The 22,509-nt window shown below is 35.9% G+C and overlaps 1 protein-coding gene across 2 annotated transcripts in view; it reads right to left on the bottom strand.

Annotated features, from left to right (window-relative positions):
• Positions 1-628: 628 nt before the first annotated feature.
• Positions 629-22,509, bottom strand: part of LOC126975936 (facilitated trehalose transporter Tret1-like) — an 87,372-nt gene continuing 65,491 nt past the window's right edge. For both annotated transcript variants that reach the window (XM_050824066.1, XM_050824057.1), the window contains exons 4-8: positions 15,297-15,525; positions 10,341-10,497; positions 7,132-7,524; positions 5,367-5,653; positions 629-2,598 (exon numbers count right to left, since the gene is read on the bottom strand). In XM_050824066.1, the coding sequence (XP_050680023.1) occupies positions 2,286-2,598; positions 5,367-5,653; positions 7,132-7,524; positions 10,341-10,497; positions 15,297-15,525 (1,379 nt within the window). In that variant the 3' untranslated portion in view covers positions 629-2,285. The remainder of the gene's footprint in view (positions 2,599-5,366; positions 5,654-7,131; positions 7,525-10,340; positions 10,498-15,296; positions 15,526-22,509) is intronic.

Below are 22,509 nucleotides of genomic sequence, written 5' to 3'. Positions count from 1 at the left end.
ACACAATTAAATTCGTTACATTATTATCGTTGGTCCTAAATTATCAATTAAGTATTTACCTACTTAAATAAAAAAAAAACTAAAGTGAAGAGAAACAAAAACCATCAAAACACATTATCTGTGTATAACATACTTTTGAAATTTAAAAATTTAATTATAAGATGGCGTAAAGGACATGTGTCTAAAGCCGTAAATTAAAAAAATAATTACAAGGAATTTTGAGGATTGTATTAATACAATTATCTGTTGTCTGTGCCTCGCCGCCAGATTATACTTACGGTGGCTACTTTATTTATTCACAAAACTTTTTAGTTTTGAAGTTACACTTTTTAGGCGCGTTATGAGAAAATTATGAGGGTGAAATTTTAAGATGCGCGCGCAACACTATAACACAAAAGTAAGGTGAAGTTTGCGACATTCGTTGTTTTTGGTTTCTTCGTCCATTATTATGATAGGCAAAGTGTTCAAGCCCGTACAGCCGTATTGTCAAAGCCATCATTGCAAGATTTTTACAATATTGTTGTTTCTACAAATGTAGAGTAGCACGAGGAATAAACAATTTTAAGGATTTTTGCTTTGTTAGGCCAAATAAGTATAACTTCTTGCGGGCATACATAAGTACACACACATTTAATCAGATTGACTGAATTTATAATACATATCTAGACTTCCTATTACCATTAATCACTATAGTATATATGCCTAAATGGAGCATATTATGATATAAAAAGGCTTAATATCTATATTATGTAAAACTTGGCTAATATTCTTTTATATATATTTATATTATGTGTATTTGAGTTGCCAAAACCCGAATATTTATCCAATTTGATATGATGATTTGATGATGACACACGGACGGAATAAAAGACGTAAAAGCCTTTTATCTTTTGTTATTTTTTGTGTTTTATATTGGATTACAAGCCAATGGACGATTTTATCAAATATTTCCTAGCAATCGAGTTGTAAATTTTAAGATTTTGTACAATCGTTTCTAATTTAATGCCCGTTTAATTATTAAACTAAGGTGCAAATTATATAATGCCCAAATGTGCGGATTTTAAAGATCGTAAGTATGACCTATACTTACGATCTTTAAAATCCGGACGACTAAAAAAAGAAGGACTCCGTGTCACCTTACATAACAGTGAGGCACCAAAACAAAACGTGTAAATATATAGCCCCACGCATACACTTACACTAATACAAGCCGATCGGCCGCCATTATGAGATTTGCCATCGTCTGTGACAGATCAGTTAGCGTCGCCGTTGTGCGTTGTGAAAAAGTGTAAAAACAATATTATAAAAGTATTTGTGGATATATGATTATTGAAGGGAGAAAAAATTGTGTATCTGATATACCCCGTAACCGCACACACACTAGTATAACGGTGCCTCACTTGCTAATATCATGGCGCGGAGTCCTTCTTTTTTAATTAGTCCGTGGTATAGGTATATTTGTTGTATAATATCAGATGAATAAAATTATAAACTCAGATAATTTATACGTCTAGATAGAGTCTCTTGCTGTTAGACAACCGATAAAAACAGGCCAGGAATATTAGTTTAGACACTTTGTGTTAGTGTGCGTGAATTGCTCAAAATAGAGGTTAATTCTAAACTTAATTTTTTTCGACGTATTTACAGCTGTCACAGTCTATCTAGACGTATAAATGATGAATGATTAAATCACCAGCTAACACCAACATTGATATTCAAAATTTCTCAAGCTTTACCGGGCTGTCAAGTCGTTTCTACTGTAGTATATTGTAAGTCTATCGCTACTCGTTCATTTAAATCTCTCTTACATTCGCGCCCGAATAGAGATTGGATAGCGATACTACTACCATTCATCTAATATATAAAATTCTAGTGTCATGGTGTTAAACTTTGAACTCCTCCGAAACGGCTTGACCGATTCTCATGAAATTTTGAGTGCATATTGGGTAGGTCTAAGAATCGGACAACATCTATTTTTCATCCCCTTAAATGTTAAGGGTGGTCCACACGAATTTAATTTTTTTAATTTTTTTGACATTTTTTTTTTCAAATTTGAGTATGAACCAGCATTAAAAAATACATACAACTTCAAATTTTCACCCATCTACGATCAACAGTTACTTTTGTATCGCGAGTTTAATATCGGCAATACAACGTTTGCTGGGACAGCTAGTTATGTATATTATCGCATATAAAATTATATTTAAACTATACATTAAGTATACTTAGATACATTAGTACCAAAATTAAAAAAAAACAAGAACATTTTCATAGACATGAGGTAGTTATCTGACTAGCATTGGTTTATCAACATCATTACTGGCACAGCGTTTCTTTCTAAACGCATTTATTAAGAAATCATCAGCAAATATTCTTTGATTACCTTTATAGTATCCTTCTATTTCTATAAGAGTCTTATTTTCTGTTTCTGGCAAGAAAAAGTAGAGGTAAAATGTACCGACTATACCTAAAATACCGTAGAAAGAGAATGTACCGCTTAAATGGAAGTTTGCTTCTAAATTATAATTAGTCTTGGTAGCTATAAAGAATATGACGTAGCCGCCGGCAGCTGCTAGGGACGTAGCCATTCCTCGACTCCTGAAAAAGAAATAAATCATTTTATATTAGAATAAACAATACAAGATTTTTATGTTAGGTTATGTCTACTCTCTTACGGCCGTTCCCAATACTATCTACAGATAGAGATAAATTCTACCTTCTACTGTCAGTGATTAGCTGTCAATAATCTGAAGCTAACCCAATATAGCCGATAAGTCATTCTTTGATTGCCTTACGGTTGTTCCCAATATTCAGTCTATCTCTTACTTGAGATAAAAATCGTAATTATCGTTGACTTTTCTGTCCCAATAAACTTATCGACGGTAACTCACCTTATCCGTACACGCTGTCTGTCAATGGGACGATGTATAGCTTACCAGCGATATAAGTTTGTATGGAAATTGCAATTCACGCGTCCCAATATAAGGTGATAAGAATTACTTATCGGGTATATTGGGACAGCTTCAGATTATTGACAGCTAATTACTGACAGTAGCTAAGGTAGTAATTTATCTCTATCTGTGGATAGTATATTGGGAACGGCCGTTATTGGGACACGTGAATTACAATTTCCATACAAACTTCTATCGCTGGTAAGCTATACGTCGTCCCATTGACATACAGCGTGTACGGATAAGGTGAATTACCGTCGATAAGTTTATTGGGACAGAGAAGTCAACGATAGTTAAGATTTTTATCTCAAGTAAGAGATAGACTGAATATTGGGAGCGGCCGTTAAGGAATGCAGACTTGGTCTATGAAGAGAGCTATGCTCGTAGTTCCCTTCGAGGTCGAATAAGAAATGATGAGAGATTCGCAGGAGAACCAAACCACCGATATACCCCACATGATTGCGAAACCGAAGTGGCAGTGGATAGGGCACATAGTTCGACGGACAGATAGGAGCAATTAATTCCTATAATTCCCACGTACTGGAAGACGCTGTGTGGATAGGCCCCCCACAAGATGGACCGATGATCTGGTCAAGATCGGCGCATTACGTTGGTTGAGGACAGCGAAGGACCGATCATAATGAAGATCTGTAGGGGAGGCCTTCCTTAAGTAGTGGATTTTTTCGGTTGAAGTGAGGTCTACTATCAGTCTTATTAATATGTAAAGTTACTCCATGCTTAAAATTACTTCTCCCTGTCATGTAATTCTGTAGTGACAAAGGTAAGATAAAGACAAACGGACTAACAAATAAACTTGTGTTAAAGTCATACCTGAGAATAAACCAAAAATATGCAAAATGTTGACTATATCGCTGACAACACTGTCAATACAATGATAATTTTGTAATTTTCCGAATGTCAAGCAGCCTTACAAATATACTTGCCGAATTAACCAATAAATATCCGGACGACCGAGCCTTGCTCGGATTTTTAAGAATGTACAAAACTTGAACAAAAAAAAAACTAATAGGACATCTGGATTCGAACCGGGGTCTTCTGCTATCCGGATCACCCAATGTCCCATCTGAGCTATAATAGTCTTGTATATAATGGCGAAATTTACCTTTGTATTCTAATGTTATTGTAGCTGTTTCTCATTCAAACATGGATAAAACTTTTTTTTTTACATTGAAACCTAGCTAGATCGATTTATCACCCCCGAAATCCCTTGCATACTTAATTTTATGAAAATCGTTGGAGCCGTTTCCGAGATTCAGATTATATATATACAAGAATTGCTCGTTTAATGATATAAGATAAGCAAAATGTCTCCCCCAAAGATCTCTACGACCATCGGTCCTGCACTGCCCACATCCAAACTATTCCGGCGATCTTGACTAGATCGTCGGTCCATCTTGTGGGGTGCCTACCAACACTACGTCTTCCGCTACGTGGTAACCATTCCAGTAATTTACTGTTCCAATAGCTATCTATCCGTCGAGCTGTGTGGAAATCTTTAGGGGAAGCCTTTGTCCAGTATTGGACGTCTTACAGCTGATGATGAAGAAAAATGTCTACTTGTAAGCATTTTGTATATTCTTAGTTTATTCTCAAGAATAGCTTTATGCCAATTTTATTTGGAAGGACTAGGATATAGATTTATGCTTTTTTTTTACAAATAAGCGTTATGTTGCTGGACACCAACTTCTATATGAAACATGTGTAGTGTAGATACGTACCCGCTAAAATCATAAGTGTCGACGGAGCTATCTATTAACGTTAACCTAATAACTTTAAGAGATTTGTTTTACAAAATTCCAAAAATCATTATGATCCTGTACATAAACTAAAAGTAAAATAATCTAAGTAAACAAACTAAACAATAATTTTGATAACATAGCTTCATATCTTTCAGTTGTTGAGACTTTGTATTCAGTAAGTGGCTTCTACGTGATAAAGGAACAAAATTCTCCAAAAGATAAAAATACGTACTAGAAATTTTTCCTCAAGGCCATCGGCTCGATCCCCAGACTTAATACTATTTGTCGGTGTGTTTGGTACACTCTAATATCAGAAACGGCTAAGCCGATTAGTGTTTGTTTTATTCCAATGGGATCGCAATATAACACACACCTTCACGGAAGAAATAGCGAGCGCAACTTCATACTTAGATAATTTATATGCATACAACCTCTTGCTGAAAGGCAACACAAAATAACAGGCCATGTTTATTACTTTAGTGAGCTATGTCTTACACTCGTGATACACGTCGAGTGTATGTCATTTTGTTTTAGTGTGCGTTTTGCGTTTGCTGACAATAGAGGCTAACTTTTCAACGCTATTTTTTACAACATATTCACAGCTGTCACGGTATATCTATCTAAGATTTATTAAGAGAATATAATATTCATTCACCTGAATGGGAAAACTTCTGATAGAAGCACCCATGGTATCCCCAAACTACTGAATGATACCATCATTATGAACAGGACTACTGGTAGGATATCTCTCTGGTTCGGGAATGTGCTTGATTCGTAGGAGAACACATCGACGGGAAGACTTGTGTGGGCGTAGACACTAATAGCCAGACTACTGAAGGCAGTAGCCAGTAATGAGACAAGTACTAATTTACGTTTCCCGATTAGTTTGACGATCGCAGCGGAGAGAATATTCATGATGATGAACACTACGCCGACAACAACCTGCAAAAAACAATTAAAGATTATATTTGTCAACAGTGACGACGTGCTCGTCCCTTGCGAGTCTCCTGCCCGTGTATGCAGGCCTGGTTAAGCATATGCAATGGTTCGCGGGGAAAATCATCCTGTGCTTCCTCGGGGTATAAAATGAATAGGGAGTAACGTAAGAGGCGACTAAGGGCATTTAACAGTGGGAGGCTTCTTTGCGCAGAATGCCGGTTAGATTATGGGTACAACCATGGTTGTACCATAAAGCAATAATGTGAGTTTTGGTCCGAAGGGCGCCGTAGCTAGTGAAATTACTGGGCAAATGAGACTTAACATCTTATGTCTCAAGGTGACGAGCGCAATTGTACTGCCGCTCAGAATTTTTGGATTTTTCAAGAATCCAAAGTGACACTGCATTGTAATGGCCACGGCGTATCAATTACCATCAACTGAACATCCTCCTCGTCTCGTCCCTTATTGTCAGTCAGTCCTTATTAAGAAAAAAATAGTTGCTTAAACTAAAATAATGCTGAAATTAGTTCATGTAGTACGCAATGTAAACAAAGCAATTTCTTCAAAATGCCCATTGTATGCACGTTCTAGAGAACAAACCATATTTTGAATGTAACTCTATGGCAAATTTTTTATTAGAAAACTTGCTACTATGCCATAAATGATTTTTTAAACGAGCCCAACCTAAAATGAATAAAAATATGGGTCTCCCTACTACGGTCTGCTGTTCATACCAAATTGCGACACCAAATCTGGGTATCCATAACATACTGCCTTGTATAATAATTATAGTATTAACTCCAAATGTTATGTTTAAGAACTATATTTATGGAATTGCAATAATTTGAAATTGAAATGTTTGAACTTGAATATCTTTTGATCCCCATTACCTAGAAACCCAAACTATAAATGAACGTTGGATGAGAGCACTGCAGGACCGATCGTCATGGAGAGCTTTTGGGGAGTCCTTTGTCCAGAAGCAGCATCGTCAAGCTGAAATTATGGTGATGATTTGCAACACTGCAACTCCCTTAACGGCCTCAACGAGTGAGTGATATTTTGGTCGTGAACGTGTTTCTATGAACTATGCGGTCATACGATATTAATTATTGTCTGAATGCGAGCACACCGTCAGCTAATCGTCGCGCGCCTGTCGCTAACGGGGTGTTCTGTGTTAGCGAAGAATACGACGCGATGCGACGTTGCCAACGAGACGAACGTGACGGCAACAATAGCTGGGCGGAGCACTAGGGTTAGTACATACGAAAAGATTGGCGACGCGGACGGCGCGGCGTAGCTAATGTTTTGTCCTCCCAAGATTGCTTAGCGGCTGTGTAAATCGTGTAGGTAGGTATTGTTCTATTACCGATATTGGGATGCGCCAGACCAAAGATGACAGTACACACCAGATGGCTGGACTTCCACTTAATGGAGCGCTAGAATCTTATATTATATATCTAATTAATATAATTGCAACTTACAGTAATGATTTTAGGGTCGTATTTCATTCCTAGAGCTCGGCAGACATTAACCATATTTGGACGAACTGGAAGCAGTCCACTCATCGTATGGAAAAAGAAATATGCCATCACAAGTGAAAATGGTCTCATAGTTTCCTTTACGAAGAACACATGCCTGAATTTCTGGATGATTCTCTTGAAAATATTGCATTCGTTGTGCTCGCACGGTTCGATATCTGACTTTCCTTCTTTAACACAAATTACGCACTGTTGAATGACGTCATTGTACTGCATTAGTTGGTCGAATTCTTCTTTGACGTCTTCTGGCTGCGCCCATCCCCTTAGACGGCACAGCGAGTGTAGAGCTTCTTTTTGACGGCCTTTTGATAACAGCCAGATTGGCGATTCTGGTACCTGAAAAAAATAAGGATTTTCTTCTAGAGTCTGTAAAATTATCTTCCTGTTTATGCAAAACTATTACCCCCAAATAATTAATATGAGATGCAAACATTTTTTGCTAACAAACGGTACAAAGGAAATTTGTAGTTAATAATTCAATTTTAATTTTCGCCAAGGCGTCATTGCATGGAATTTATTGTGTTTCTGGGACTAAATAAATTGTTTTTTTTTTTTTTAAGTTATAGCCTCACTTCAGGGATTAATTACACAAATAAAATTTGAAAACGAAAAATTTATGAACGATGCGGGACTCGCACCCGCGACCTCTCGCGTTTCGTGCGAGCGCTCTTCCAACTGAGTTCCGTTCGAGTGATGTATCATTGATAGATTTTTGCCTTGTTCAACTCTCAGGTTGTGGCTTCATCTACAGGATCTACTTTACAGTTGAAAGCCTGCTCAACCCCAATATTTGCATATTAGGAAATTAACTTTATATGTCAGTCGTTCAAATCTAAGCAATTTGTTATATTTTGACCGAACCTTCAACAAATAACATCGAGCAACCACCATATTCACCAAATATGGCTCCAGCCAACGTCATTCTTTTTCCTAAACTCAAATTACCACTTCCTGTCACACCCGTTTTAAATCAGTGGGAGACATAAAGGAGATTTCGCAGCGAGAACTGAACTCGATTCCGGAAACAGCGTTTAAAAAATGTTTTGATGATTGGATTATTCGTTGGCGTAATTGTATCGTTTCTGAAGGAACATCCTTTGAAGGTGATAAAATAAATTTGGATGAATAACAAACATCCATCCAATATAAATCTTATAATAAGTTTTATTTATAGAAAAGGAGGACAAACGAGAGTACGGGTAACCTGGTGTTAAGTGATCACATCCGCCCATATTATCTTGTAATACCAGAGGAATCACAAGAGCGTTGCTGGCCTGCAAGGAAGGTGTTCGCGCATTTTTTGAAGGTACCCATGACGGATCAACCCAGAAACACCGCACAAGGAAGATCATTCCACAGCTTTGTAGTAGTGGAGGAAAGCTCCTTGAAAACCGCACTGTGGAGGACCGCTACACATCCAGATGGTGGCGATGTTATCCTAATTTCTGGCGTTTCGTGCGAAGGTTGAATTCGGCGGCAGGAATCAAATTAAACAGCTCTTCGGAACACTCCTCGTGATAAATGCGGTAGAAGACACACAATGAAGCGACGTCTCTACGCAACGCCGATTGATCCAGCTGTTCACAGAGCATTGGCTCTTCGACAATTCGAGCTCTGCGTTGCACGCGGTCAAATGGATCGAGCTGATACTGGGGTGCATCAGATCAGAGATGACAGCAATACTTATAAGTTTATAAAGTATTGCAGTTTACGAAATTTATATTTGTATGTTATTATCGTTTATTGCTGAGATATAAATAGCAGGATCAGTCGGAAATGACAATAGATTACTTTATACGCTTTTTATTAGCTTCACCTGTATGTATGTTTGTTTGTAACCGACTCATTTGGGCGCGATTTTGACCCACTTGTAAAGGCTTCACAAATTTCGTTCAAACTCCGTAGAATTATCGAGGACCGATGACAATACATTAATTTGATAAAATTATTCCATTTTTCAATTTGCTTAAATTTCATTTTTCTTAAGTTATATACGCACTTAATTTTATCATCTATTATATCAACCATCATCTTTTCAACCAAAGCGAGTCTTTAAGTTTTTTCAAACTGTTTTTTAGTAGTATTAACATTTGACAGACAGACAAGTCTGTCCGGGCAGCTAGTTCAATTATTATAAATCTCAATATCTACCTGCCATACTTAAATCATGACGAATGAAAGATCGAGCTTTCAAAACTTCAATTGATTTATTCACTTAAAGACACATAGTAATGTCTTTTGAATATAATAAATTGATTATTCAATAGATTAATTATTATTTTATGTAAATATCCCTTTAATGCCATACAATTTTCAGATAACGATAAACATAATTCTTTTACGGTTATCCGACGCAATCATGTCTATTAATTATGTGATATTTCGAAACATTAACAATGATATCAAGGTGTATTAAAACCTTTTGAAGGTTGACATGTTTCTAAACATTTATTTGTCCTTATCTTTGACCATCGGATAATTAGATACAAATTATTATTGATTATAGACACTATATATATACTAGCCACTGCCTGCGACTTCGCGCGACTATAACGCAGCTGAAAAAACTACCCGCCTTATTCATAATAACACGCTTACGGTATTTTTTATGACAGTAACGGACGAGACGAGCAGGACGTTCAGCTGATGGTAATTGATACTCCGTGCCATTACTGCTTCACGGCAGAAACAGGAGCCGTTGTGGTACCCAAAATCTAGTTTGCATCTTGTGCAAAGGAGCCTCGCGCTGGTCCTCCCACTACTATAACTCATGTCAGGTTTATCGAAGAGATAATGAGCTCTTTCGCTCTAATATGTAAATATGAATACCATTTTTAACGAGCGTCAATTAGCGATGTTTTAAACCTCCGATAAGTCATTATGAATAAGACTGATACCTATATCTAGCGTGATAATATACAGAATGTCCCACGGCAATGCCACGTAGAGGGGAAGTACCTTAAATATTATAGAGGTAACATTTAACTGAAAGAAGACCTTATATTAATTAAAAAAAAAAAAAACAATTTAAACTGTTACAATTACAGTACGTTAGTTATAATATCACGCGTTTTAATCCTTTAAAAGTGTTTTATTTAAATGTGTAACACTCGAGTTAATCAAAGAAAATACTATGTATAATATAAACTTACCAATAAAACAAGAAGCATCGTTGTCAGCGGTATGGTTAAAGAAACAAGCGCGGCTTGTCTCCAGGGTAGCACAGTTCCCAGCAGATAAGCGATGAACATTCCCGTCGAGGTGAAGCAATTGGTCAACGTGGTCAGAATACCTCTCACAGACGGGTCACTGTAATCAGAATGATTCATGATACTCCTCGTTCAAACCTTGTTTATGCCAGAATCCGTAGCCTGCGCTAACTTTGATTGTGACAAGAACGTAAAACCATCGATCAAGAAACATCTAGAATGACTAGGCTAACGAGGTAATCGGCATAATAACCAGTGGGAGGGTCCATTGCACAGGATGCCAGTTAGATTATGGGTACCACAACAGCGCTTATTTCTTCCGTGAAGTAGTAATGCATAAACATTACTGTGTTTCGGTCTGAAGGGCGCCGTAGCTTGTGAAATTACTGGGCAAATGAGACTTAACATCTTATGTCTCAAGGTGACGAGCGCAATCGTAGTGCCGCTCAGAAGTTTTGGGTTTTTCAGTAATCTTGTGCGGCACTCCATTGTAATGGCAGGGCATATCAATAACCATCATCTGCTCAAACCAACCTCCTACTCGACTCGTCCCTTATTTTCATAAAAAAATTATTAGACGTTGACTAAAGAACCTCGATCAATATATCAAGTGGTTCTCGCTAAGCGGTTGGCACAAAGACACATATTTATATAGCTTTATTTGCAGCCCTTACGTACAGTAAACAATATTCAAACCATGTTTATACAGAACTTGTAGCCTGCGCTAGCTTTAACTGGGACAAAAAAGTAAAACAATCGTTTTGGGAACATCTTGAATGGTAGTTCCTACCAAAGTTTGATTGCAAGTGGTACTTCAGTCTTGAAAATATTACAAGAATTAATTACCGTTGTATGTTAACTACAGCAACTATCTAGTCCAAATGTCACGAAGGGCTGTTGAAAACCATAATCGTGTTAGTGTCTTCTGCGAGCACTCACGCAACAATGTATTGAGTCAGCTCCTTTCAGAACAGAATTAGCGCACGGTGCTTTTCCCTTTTTTGTAATTTTTCTGAAAGTGGAGTATGTTGTCAAACTGTTGCATATCGTATTGCTGCCGGCCGCAGAGAAGGGGTGAAGTTGAATCATTAATTTCAACCACTCTTTAAAAGTCTCGGTGGCCGCATAGATTCAGGCGCCAGATATAACCTCACGTGTACGAGAGAGAGCGTGTGATCGAACCCCTACAACCCAACTTAGCATCATTATGACATTATTTTAATTTTTTATTACATTATATAAATTTGTTTTAAAAAACACAATTGTTTTTTTTCTAATTAGTCTTTTTTTGTTTTTCTTGCTTAAAAAGATATTTCTGTTCTGACGATATTGAGCCTATAAAAGTTTGTGCTAATGAGCTCCTATTTAAATCAGTGGAAAAATTCACGAACTGTATCCAATGTACAAGTTGCACATCACGGCCCATACATACATTTGTAAACGATGGATGGTTGCATTATAGGAATTAATTAATCAGAAATTCCTACAACACGGAAATAATACTCGAATAACTTCACATGCAGAAGACGTGGAAAAATACGCGATGTTGTCTAATAACTTGCCAACCGTTATTTGATATTGTCGGTGTCTTTAGAGAGGATACATTGTCCATACTAACGTTCCCGACTCTTGACACACTTTTTATTAGCTTCACCTGTATGTATGTTTGTTTGTAACCGACTCATTAAATTTTAAACGGCCAGATTTCGTTCAAACTTCGGAAATTTATCCGGACCGATGAGAATACATTAATTTGATAAAATTAATCCTTCTTTCAATTTGCAAAATAAGATTTTTGTTAATTCATACAATTTTCATCTATCATCTATAAGGCAATTTTCTATTTCGTAGTTCGATTTTCTATAAAAAGCGTGTTTTTTAGTTTTTTTTTTAACTTCTATTTACTTTCCCATCCGTAAAACTATATTTACAATACTATGCTAGTATTTTAATTAAAACTATCATTACGGGGAAGTGTGCCAAGAATACTGGCACTATTGTCGCATTGAATAGCTAGGCTAATCCGTTGATCGAAATAGGTTTTTTTTATGAAAATAAGGGATGAGACGAGCAGGACGTTCAGTTGATGGTAATCGATACGCCCTGCCCATTACAATGCAGTGCCGCTCAGATTATTTGCGCCGGATTCGCCGCGATTCTTGAAAAACTCACAAATTCAGAGCCGCAATACAATTGCGCGTAACGGTAAAGTAGACGAACCTTGAGCGTAAAGGTGACGAACCTTGAGATATAAGATGTTAAGTCTCCTTTGCCCAGTAATTTAACTAGCCACGGCGCCCTTCAGACGAAAACACAATAATGTTTTCACATTACTGCTTCACGGTAGAAATAGGCGCCGTTGTAGTAAGTACAATCTAGCTGGCATCCTGTGCAAAGGAGCCCCCCAATGGTGCCCATAGTTGCCATTGCTTGGGTACACAGTAGCCGTATTGAAGCGCGTAGATAGTATTTTGTACATTTTCCGTGCCTCCGGACCCAACGAGCCGAATATCTCGACACCAAACGAGACTAGATGTAATGTAAGACTCACTGTTCGGTCAGGCTTCTTACTTTATTGTGTGTGACAAGCTACGTCTTACACTCGCGATACGTATGTCACTTTGTTTAGGTGTGCATACTTTGCTGACAATAGAGTTTAACAGTACACCGCGATTTTTTTTGACGTGCTCACAGCTGTCACAGCCCAGCTAGACGTACGACTTATTATTCATCTAACCACCATGAGAATTTCTTGATCGTGGTGTCGCAGTTTGTAATGAAAAAAGCCGGTATTTGAACAGTAATTTTCTTTATTTAAACCTTTTTAGTAAGGAATATTACTAGGGAGTCATGGAATCTTCGTCGAGCCAAGACACGACTAGGACGAATGATAATGAAATTACGTCATTTAGGAGTTCCTATTCCTATACCTTTTGGCTTATTTTTTATATCAGTTCGATATATTCTATATTCGCGCTATTTATAATCTAGCTCGTTAGGAATCGTTAGGAATTATGAAAGTAGAAAAATAAGACTATATACAAATGATTTGAGTTTTCTTTAGTGTTAATTCCGCCAATATTTGTCTTTAAACAATTCGACACGTGTTTCGGCTCTACACGAGGCATCCTCAGGACGTGTTGTCTCGCCAAAATCTGGCACGAGACTCAAACTACTGTTACTACACTTACTTACACTTACTACTACGACTACAACTACTTTTGGCGAGACAACACGTCCTGAGGATGCCTCGTGTAGAAGCGAAACCCATGTCGAATTGTTTAAAGACAAATATAGGCGGAATTAACACTAAAGAAAACTCAAATCATTTGTATAATTATGGATTTACGCAAAGTAATGCCTACTTCAATAAATTTTCATAAAACTATATATTATATTTTTTTAATGAAGTACATAATTTAATTCGTCGTACATCCTCCTAATAAGGTATTCAAATCCATGTGATTATTACAGTTTGTGTGTTACTGTTTCACGGCTTAAGTAACTAAACAATCTAGACTTAATTTAGTTTTGAACAGTATTTGTAACAGTATGGTTATAGTGAACAGAATCTAAACAATTTGTAACGTTTTTTTTAAAGTGATAACCCTTTTCTTCTGGGATTCATTACACAAACAAAATTTGAGGCTTCGTCTGACTTCATATTCAACCTGAGAGTTGAACAAAGCTTGCAAGATTTATTAACAATACGTCACTCAAATGGTTGGCCCAGTTGAAAGAGCGCTCTGACGAAACGCAAGAGGTCGCGGCTTCGAGTCCCGTACATTCATAAATTTTGTTTTCAAATTTTATTTGTGTAAACGGAACCTAACAGTATGGTTAATGTTACAAATCATAACTATAACCATACCGTTTCACGGCGTAAATAACTAAAGAATTGAGAAGATTTCGAAATATATTTTTGTTCTTACCTAATTCAATGGAATTTACCTAATTCAAGTCAAGTAAATCAGCAGAAATTTCGTAATGTTTAATATGTTTATTGCAACAGTTAGTTATTAATTGTAAATGAAGAAATAATAATATGATAATATAACTATTTTAATATTTATGAAGCAGTTTACAGCCGTGTTTATGTACAGGAAAGCAGAAAATATGATTTGTTTGACTTACGAGCAGGCAGCTTACTAATAATTTATGCTTAACTAGCTGTTGCCTGCGACTTCGTTCGTATTTACCAGTGCCACCATATTATTAGTTATAGGCGCAAATCGCCACCTACCGGAAATAGTTCGCAACTTTTGATATTTATGTTTTAGTTTATCGTTAGAATGAATATTAATTGTTATAGATATATCTGAAATATATAAGAATTAAATACAAATAGCTATTTGTAAACATAATACCGTTAATTATTAAGTTCTGATATTTAATAGACACTGTTTTGACTGTTTGAATGTTTTGAAGATGTTCGATGTTTCATTTATTGTTAAAATACTTAACTTATTAGAATTTATATCATTATTCTGTATCAAACTTTATTATTTTATGCAATAAGTCTTTCTTAATTGTATTTCGAATCTTGCTTGCAGCGCCATCTTCTTACTTACTAATGTTTGTTAAAATTAAATGAACCACATTATATAAATCATTTGAAGTAATATAAATTCACTAAAACATTTATTATAAATGCTAAACTGTATTTAGGAATTATTTTAAAGTAGTTCGTAAGTGTAAGTAGGATGGAAATGGATGTCTTAATCTTCAATAATTGATTAGGAAAGGCCGGCGACGCTCTTGTGATTCCTTTGGTGTTGCAAGAGAATGTGGGCAGCGGTGATCACTTAACATCAAGTGATCCGTACGCTCGTTTCTCCTCCTCTTCCATAAAAAAATGCTCATCCGTTGAAAACTTCTTAAAGAAAATGTCCAACTAACCTTATCTCACCAACATAAGTAACAGACGGTGCCTCCATGATCCCAGTTCCAATCCCAAGCAATGCATTGCCGATGAACAGAGAAGGAACATTCCAGGCAAAATACATGAGCATCCAAGCGATTAGATGCGGTATGTTCACCAGGAATAGAGCCTTTTTTCGACCGAAGTGATCCATCAGGGGCCCAGAGAATATACTCCCCAATGGCTGACAGAGAAACGCCATGCTGCCTGAAATCATATTCATAATGATAATAATAAAGAATATATGCATTCACAAATTAAAAAAAAAATTAAGTGACATAGTGTTTTATTGCTTAGGCACCAATTTAGTACGCAAGTACAAGAAATAGATAATGCGCAAGGGATTCAAATACAAAAACAAAAATTACAACTTTATCACTGCGTAAGATTTTTCAACTTTTTATAATTTATATAAAATATTTTTTTTTTTTTTATGAATTTCAATATTTTTTTACTGCTTAGTACATACAAGTCTCAAGTATATTTTTATACAAAATAGGGTGTGACATTACTTATCGAAAGTCAAAAACTACCCCATTAGACCCATTTCAAAAGGAATGCCTCAGGCTTGAGAAGAATGGGCGCAACAAACTCAGTGGGCTTTTTTTTCATAGATAAAATATATTTACAATGCAATATTGTACAATTAAATTATTATTTAATAGCCTGATGGCGGTCGCTTAATTATATCTTAATGATATCTGCGGTATCATTAAGAACGTCATGTATGTTATAGTAACCTTTACCACACAAACGTTTTTTAACAATTCTTTTGAATAACGCAATACTTTTGTTTTGAACATTTTCTGAGATCTTATTGTAAAAGCTTATACATCGCCCCACAAAAGACTTGATAACTCGACTTAGCCGAGTAGTAGGCATTATAAGTTTATGTCTGTTCCTGGTGTTATTAACATTATGGCTATGACAGTTTCTAGCAAATTCACTTATGTGCCTATGAACATACATTACATTATCAAGAATATATTGAGAAGCAACAGTCGAGATTTTAATTTCTTTGAATTTTGCTCCTAATGATTCTTTAAGACCTAGGTTATAAATAGCGCGAATAGCCCTCTTCTGCAATACAAATATTGTTTTAATATAGGCTACGTTGCCCCATAGCAATATGCCATAGGACATAGTACCATGGAAATAACTGAAGCATACTAGTCGCGCCGTATCTATTTCAGCTAATTGACTAATCTTTTTAACCGTGTATGCTGCAGAACTAAGTCTGCTCGCGAATCCTTCAATATGCCCATTGTAATTAGGAATCCAGAGTAATGCCAGAAAACATAGCAGATTCCACCGGTTTCATCACCTCTCCGTTTAAATTAAAATTCTTACATTCAGTTAAGTTTCTCTTTGGTTTTTAAGTACTCGTAATGGTTTTTAATAATATAAATATTTCCGAGTCAGAACAGACAGATCAAATAATTACAGAGATAATATAGAACGTATACTGTCACACGATTTTTTTTGAATAGCTTTATAATTAAACAATAAACTCAAAAACTACTTCACCGAATGTCATGCTGTTTTCACCAATGGATAGCGTGGTTCTCAAGGAAGGTGTTAGTATATAATTTCTAAACTTTTTGAAATGAAACTTCTTTAGAATCGTTGTGATTTCTAACTCGATGAAACGACAAATTAAGTCCATAGAGACTTGTATCGTGCAGTTTTTTTTTAAATCCAAGATGGGCGCCGCGCAAAATTTGATTGCAACATTATGGATATCGTATCCGAGGTATTTTGAGGGTGCAGAGAACGAATTTGGAATCATTTTTAAAATACAAGATGGCCGCCGCGCAAATTTATGATTTCAAGAATATGGATATCGAATCCGATGTTCTCGAGGGTGCAGAGAACGAATTTGGGATCAATTTTGAAATCCAAGATGGTCGCCCCGCAAATTTTATGATTTCATTTATATATTTTTATACATAATCAATATTTGTTGGAAGTGTCGAAAATATGCCGTGTGCCGTGATATGATATATAACAAAATAATAATATAGAGCTGAGATGTAACAAAATAATGTATGGTGGAATTGTGTATCGTTTATAGGCCTCTCGGATTACATACTATATCCATTTCAAGCGGTAATGTATTAGCTGTTTACATAAATACGATATTAATCCGTATCATTTTATTACAACATATTATATATATATTCGCCGCTTCATCTCTCTCAGAGCGCCATCTGTTTCCGAAGCGGTAGTAGTTGTCAGAAATGACATCAAAAAGAATTCTAAAGGAATAAATTTTGAGAAAATAAATGCCTTTTATGCCTTTTTATAAAATCATTCAGAAATACGTTTTTCGTTTCATTTTTAACTCATTATTGATTTCACATTTCCGATGGCATTAGACCCGAATTTAGGTACATAACTATCTTTTCTATTGACAGAACAGCGTCGCAGCCTAGCGAAACTCTCTGAGAAAAAAGCGATTCACTTGATTGTATGAAACGTGCAGTTATTGATAGATTAACAGACGATGGCTGTATACTTGTAAAAAACGGAAAGCCGGTGGAGCCGGATCCACCGCCTTTAACGGCCGTTTTCAATAACGTGTCTCTAGTTACGGATACATTGCTGTCACCGTGGAATGATAAGATCTTATCTATCTATAGTTATGTCGAATATAGTTATAGTCCAATGCTTTATGTCGATAGGTTATTGAAATGTAAGTAAGCGTAAAAGGATAGATTTGTCTACCTCTCGTAAGTTAAAATAAAGATAGTTAAGCAACTGTTCGCTTTCAAACTAAGCCGGAATATACTTCCTCGCCAATCGCAATACAAATATGTCAAATCACTGTACGTTTCATACTAAACTAAAATTCGATTTTTACTTCGCCAGTCCCGCCACTTATTACGTAGTACTTACAACCTCTTTGGTCTGTCGGGTCAGCTACCAGTGGGAGCCTCCTTTGCACAGGATGCCGGGTAGATTATGGGTACCACAACGGCGCCTATTTCTACCGTGAAGCAGTAATGTGTAAAGATTAATGTGTTTCGGTCTGAAGGGTGCCGTAGCTAGTGAAATTACTGGGGAAATGAGACTTAAGATCTTATGTCTCAAGGTGACGAGCGCAATTGTAGTGCCGCTCAGAATTTTTGGGTTTTTCAAGAATCCTGAGCGGCACTGCATTGTAATGGGTAGGGCGCATCAATTACCATCAGCTGAACGTCCTGCTCGTCTCGTGCCTTATTTTCGTAAAAAAATAGCTAGTATTACAATAAATTTAACAGGCTCGTTAGTATTAATGAAATCATGTATAATGTTTCAATATTTTTAGTTATTATCATATACCGCTGATTTGTACGCAATATGAGTCCTAATTAGGACATATTCAGCGTTATTTAAAAACAGCAGACGTACAAATTTGCAACGCTTGAATGGTTTTGTACGCTTGAATTAATTCCACAGCTACAAACACAGGATATTAACCATTTAATTCATACAATAATTCAGTCATTAAATGATTGATATCTTTTTTTAATTGCTAAATAGCAATTAATTAGTGTTTTAACAAACGCAATAACTTAAACACTTCCAATTGGACGCAATTCCAGAAAAACGTCCCAAACCACAATCATGTTGAAATTGAGTTAAGAAAACAAAACTGGTCACGTGATTCGTACGAGTATTAACGGACTGACAAAAAATGGCAGCCCTACTGCCACTATTTAAATGACATCATGACTTAATAGCCCAACCCACATGTATGGAATACACTAATATTTATGAAAATTTAAACACGGATTCCTTAAAATGTTATGTTTGGGGCTTGGAACGTTTTTGAGAAAGTACGTCTAATTGTAAATCGAGATTTGTTACATTATAATTTACTAGCTGATGCCCGCACGACTTTGTCCGCGTAGATATAGGGTTTTTAAAAATAATAAACAAGTTTAGAATTGAAGATTATCTCATGTCCTATTCGAGTTCCGGTTCCCGTTTTCGCTCCCGTTACGAACATATAATATAAATCTTATTTCGAGGAAGATTGTTATTTCAAACTAGACCTACTATTGGTATACCTATAGCTCATTGAAGTGAATTTCAGTTTTTCATAAATCCCGCGGTAACCAATGGATATCTCCGGGATAAAATATAGCCTATGTCCTTTCCCAAGGTCTAGTCTATCGCTGTACCAAATTTCATCAAAATCGGTTCAGTAACTCGGATGTATAAGCCTAACAAACAAACTGGCACTCACATTTATAGTATTAGTAGGGATTATTGTTTAATTTACCCAACATCTTTAAAATGTGGTTGAAGATTTATATCTTATTTTTCTGAGGTTTTAAATATAGATTTAATGGATTTTTTATTGAAAAAATAACTTCTTATGGGAGGGTAAACCGCTTCGTAACGTTATGAGTAACGGCGCCATTTTGTCTGGCTTCCCTTTCTCTCACGCATACGCAGCGGTAAGCAGGCTCCTCCCCTCTCACTCTAACCAATTGTTACTTTTATGGGATTAATTAATTATGTTTTCACAACAGTCATAGTCTATCAAGACGTATAAATGATCTAATTGTTAGACTATATTAAACAAAACAGTCTGATTATATTAATTATTCGATTTGTTACGATCATCGCCTTGATTTTAATATTTCGACGGTATTTAGGGCCCATTGATAAGTGTATTCAAATTCCGTGACTTAATTACAATAAGTTTTTAATAAAATTTTAACGACTTCATATATTTTAAGTTTCATGTTTTTGATAATAAAACTCTCATTATATATGAGTCTAATTTTGATCGTCCTCGGAATGTTTATGATTAATTTGCATTAATTAATGATTAAAACTTGGTACCTAAAGAAACATAATATTTTGTCATATGATAACTTAATTAAAATAATACAAATAAGTTAGCAAAATATTTACTTAAGCATGAATTAAATACAGTAAAAACCCTTTATTGCATACATATGTTTCGTAAATATGCCGGAAATACAAAAACAGTGAATAATATGGAATGGTTATTTGGGATTCAGATTCATATATTTTTATTTAATCACTTACTGAAAGTGAAAAACTACCACCCAATCCAAAAGCTATGCCTCAGACCTGAGAAGAACGGGCGCAACAAACTCAGCGGGCTTCTTTTTTTTATAAAAATAGGTTACAATGTAAAATCGTACAATAAAATTTATTATATAATAGTCTGTGGGTTTCATAATTGGTCGCTTAGTTCCCAATCTGTGGTATCATTGAGAAAGTCATTTATGTTATAGTAACCTTTACCAATATATAAGATGTGTGGCGGTCCTCCACAGTGCGGTTTACAAGGAGCTTTCTTCTACGTACTACAAAGCTGTGGAATGAACTTCCTTGTGCGGTATTTCCGGGCCGATACGACATGGGTACCTTCAAAAAAAGCGCGTAAAGGCCGGCAACGCTCCTATGGTTCCTCTGGTGTTGCAAGAGATTGTGGGCGGCGGTGATCACTTAACAACAGGTGACCCGTACGCTCGTTTGTCCTCCTATTCCATAAAAAAAACTTTTCCAACAAACGTTTTTTAACAATTCTTTTGAATTTCGTAATACATTTGTTTTGAATTATTTCTTGGGATCTTGTTTTAGACTTACTAACTTGGCTTAGGCTCTTCCTGGTGTTAACATTACGGCCATGACATTTTCTAGCAAATTCACTTATATGCGTTAATACATACATAACATTATCAAGAATATAGTGAGAGGCAACAGTCAATAGTTTTACTTCTTTACATTTTGCTCTCAAATATTCTTTAGGAGCTAGGTTATAAATAGCGCCAATTAAGAGGGGATTTTAGAATTAGAGGGGATAAATTTCAAGTAACAAAAATAATTATAAAAAAAACGATTTTGTAATTTTTTCATGCTTGCAAGTTTTCAAAGCTCCTTTAATTGGTTGTAATAAGGTTTATTTCACTTTTTTATTAGTCCATTTGACGACGCATTTACAAAGAATATTGAGACGGATACCTATTGGAATCCTTTTTATATGTATGTACCCATTAGATCCGCGAATACAGAAATCTTTAGCCACGTATAGATAATGGGTAGCTTTTTTTTGTAATCTCAAAGGCGAATACAGGAAGCGCGCCGCTGTGATTGTATTGATAAAAGGGCTAGTTCAAAATGAGAGTGCATAAATGAAAAACTTGTTTGTAACCACGGACTAGTCAAAAAAGAAGGACTCCGCGCCGTGATATAAGCACCTTTATGCTAGTGTGTGTACGGTTACGGGGTATACCAGTTACACAATTATTTTAACCCTTCATATATCCACAAATACTTTTATAGTATTGTTTTTACATTTTTTCACGGTTTTTTTAGAATATTTTATTGCGACGCAAACTGATCTGTCACAGACGATGGCAAATCTCATGCGGCCGATCGGCTTGTATTAGTGTAAGTGTGTGCGTGGGGCTATGTATTTATACGTTTACCGACTTGTTTTGGTGCCTCACTGTTACGTGAGGTTAGGAGACGGAATCCTTATTTTTTTACTCGTCCGTGTTTGTAACGAGTCAAGATGATTTATTTGATCTGTTGAATATGTAAGGCCGTGTTATATGAATATTTTGGAAGAAAGAGGCAAGGATAATCATCTCATAAGGGAGAAAAGTTGAAGAAGGGTCCAGTTTATGTAGTTAATAACAGTTCAAAAAAATTGAGAGCATTTCTACAAGATTATAGCCGTCATCTGTCAATCTGTCAATGACTGGACGTTTCATACAATGGAGTGAATCGCTTTTTTCTTACGGCCGTTCCCAATATTCAGTCTATCTCTTACTTGAGATAAAAATCGTAGCTTTCGTTGATTTTTCTGTCCTAATTAACTTATCGACGGTAAGTCACCTCATCCGTACACGCTGTCGAACGACGTATAGCTTACCAGCGATAGAAGTTTGTATGGAAATTGCAATTCACGCGTCCCAATATAAGGCGATAAGAATGACTTATCGGGTATATTGGGATAGGTTCAGATTATTGACAGCTAATTACTGACATTAGAAGATAGTAATTTATCTGTATCTGTAGATAGTATATTGGGAACGGCTGTTAGAGAGTTTCGCTAGGCTGCTAATTATCACCACTTTTCTCTGAATTAATGTAAAAAATAGTTCTAAAAAAATTTAATACATATTATAGTGTATAGCAAGCCTAGCGAGTTTCATT

The sequence above is a fragment of the Leptidea sinapis genome, chromosome 2 (assembly GCF_905404315.1).
Source record: "Leptidea sinapis chromosome 2, ilLepSina1.1, whole genome shotgun sequence".
Lineage (NCBI taxonomy): Eukaryota > Metazoa > Arthropoda > Insecta > Lepidoptera > Pieridae > Leptidea > Leptidea sinapis.
Note: the sequence above shows the minus strand (reverse complement) of the source record. Positions and strands in the feature narration are given on the sequence as shown.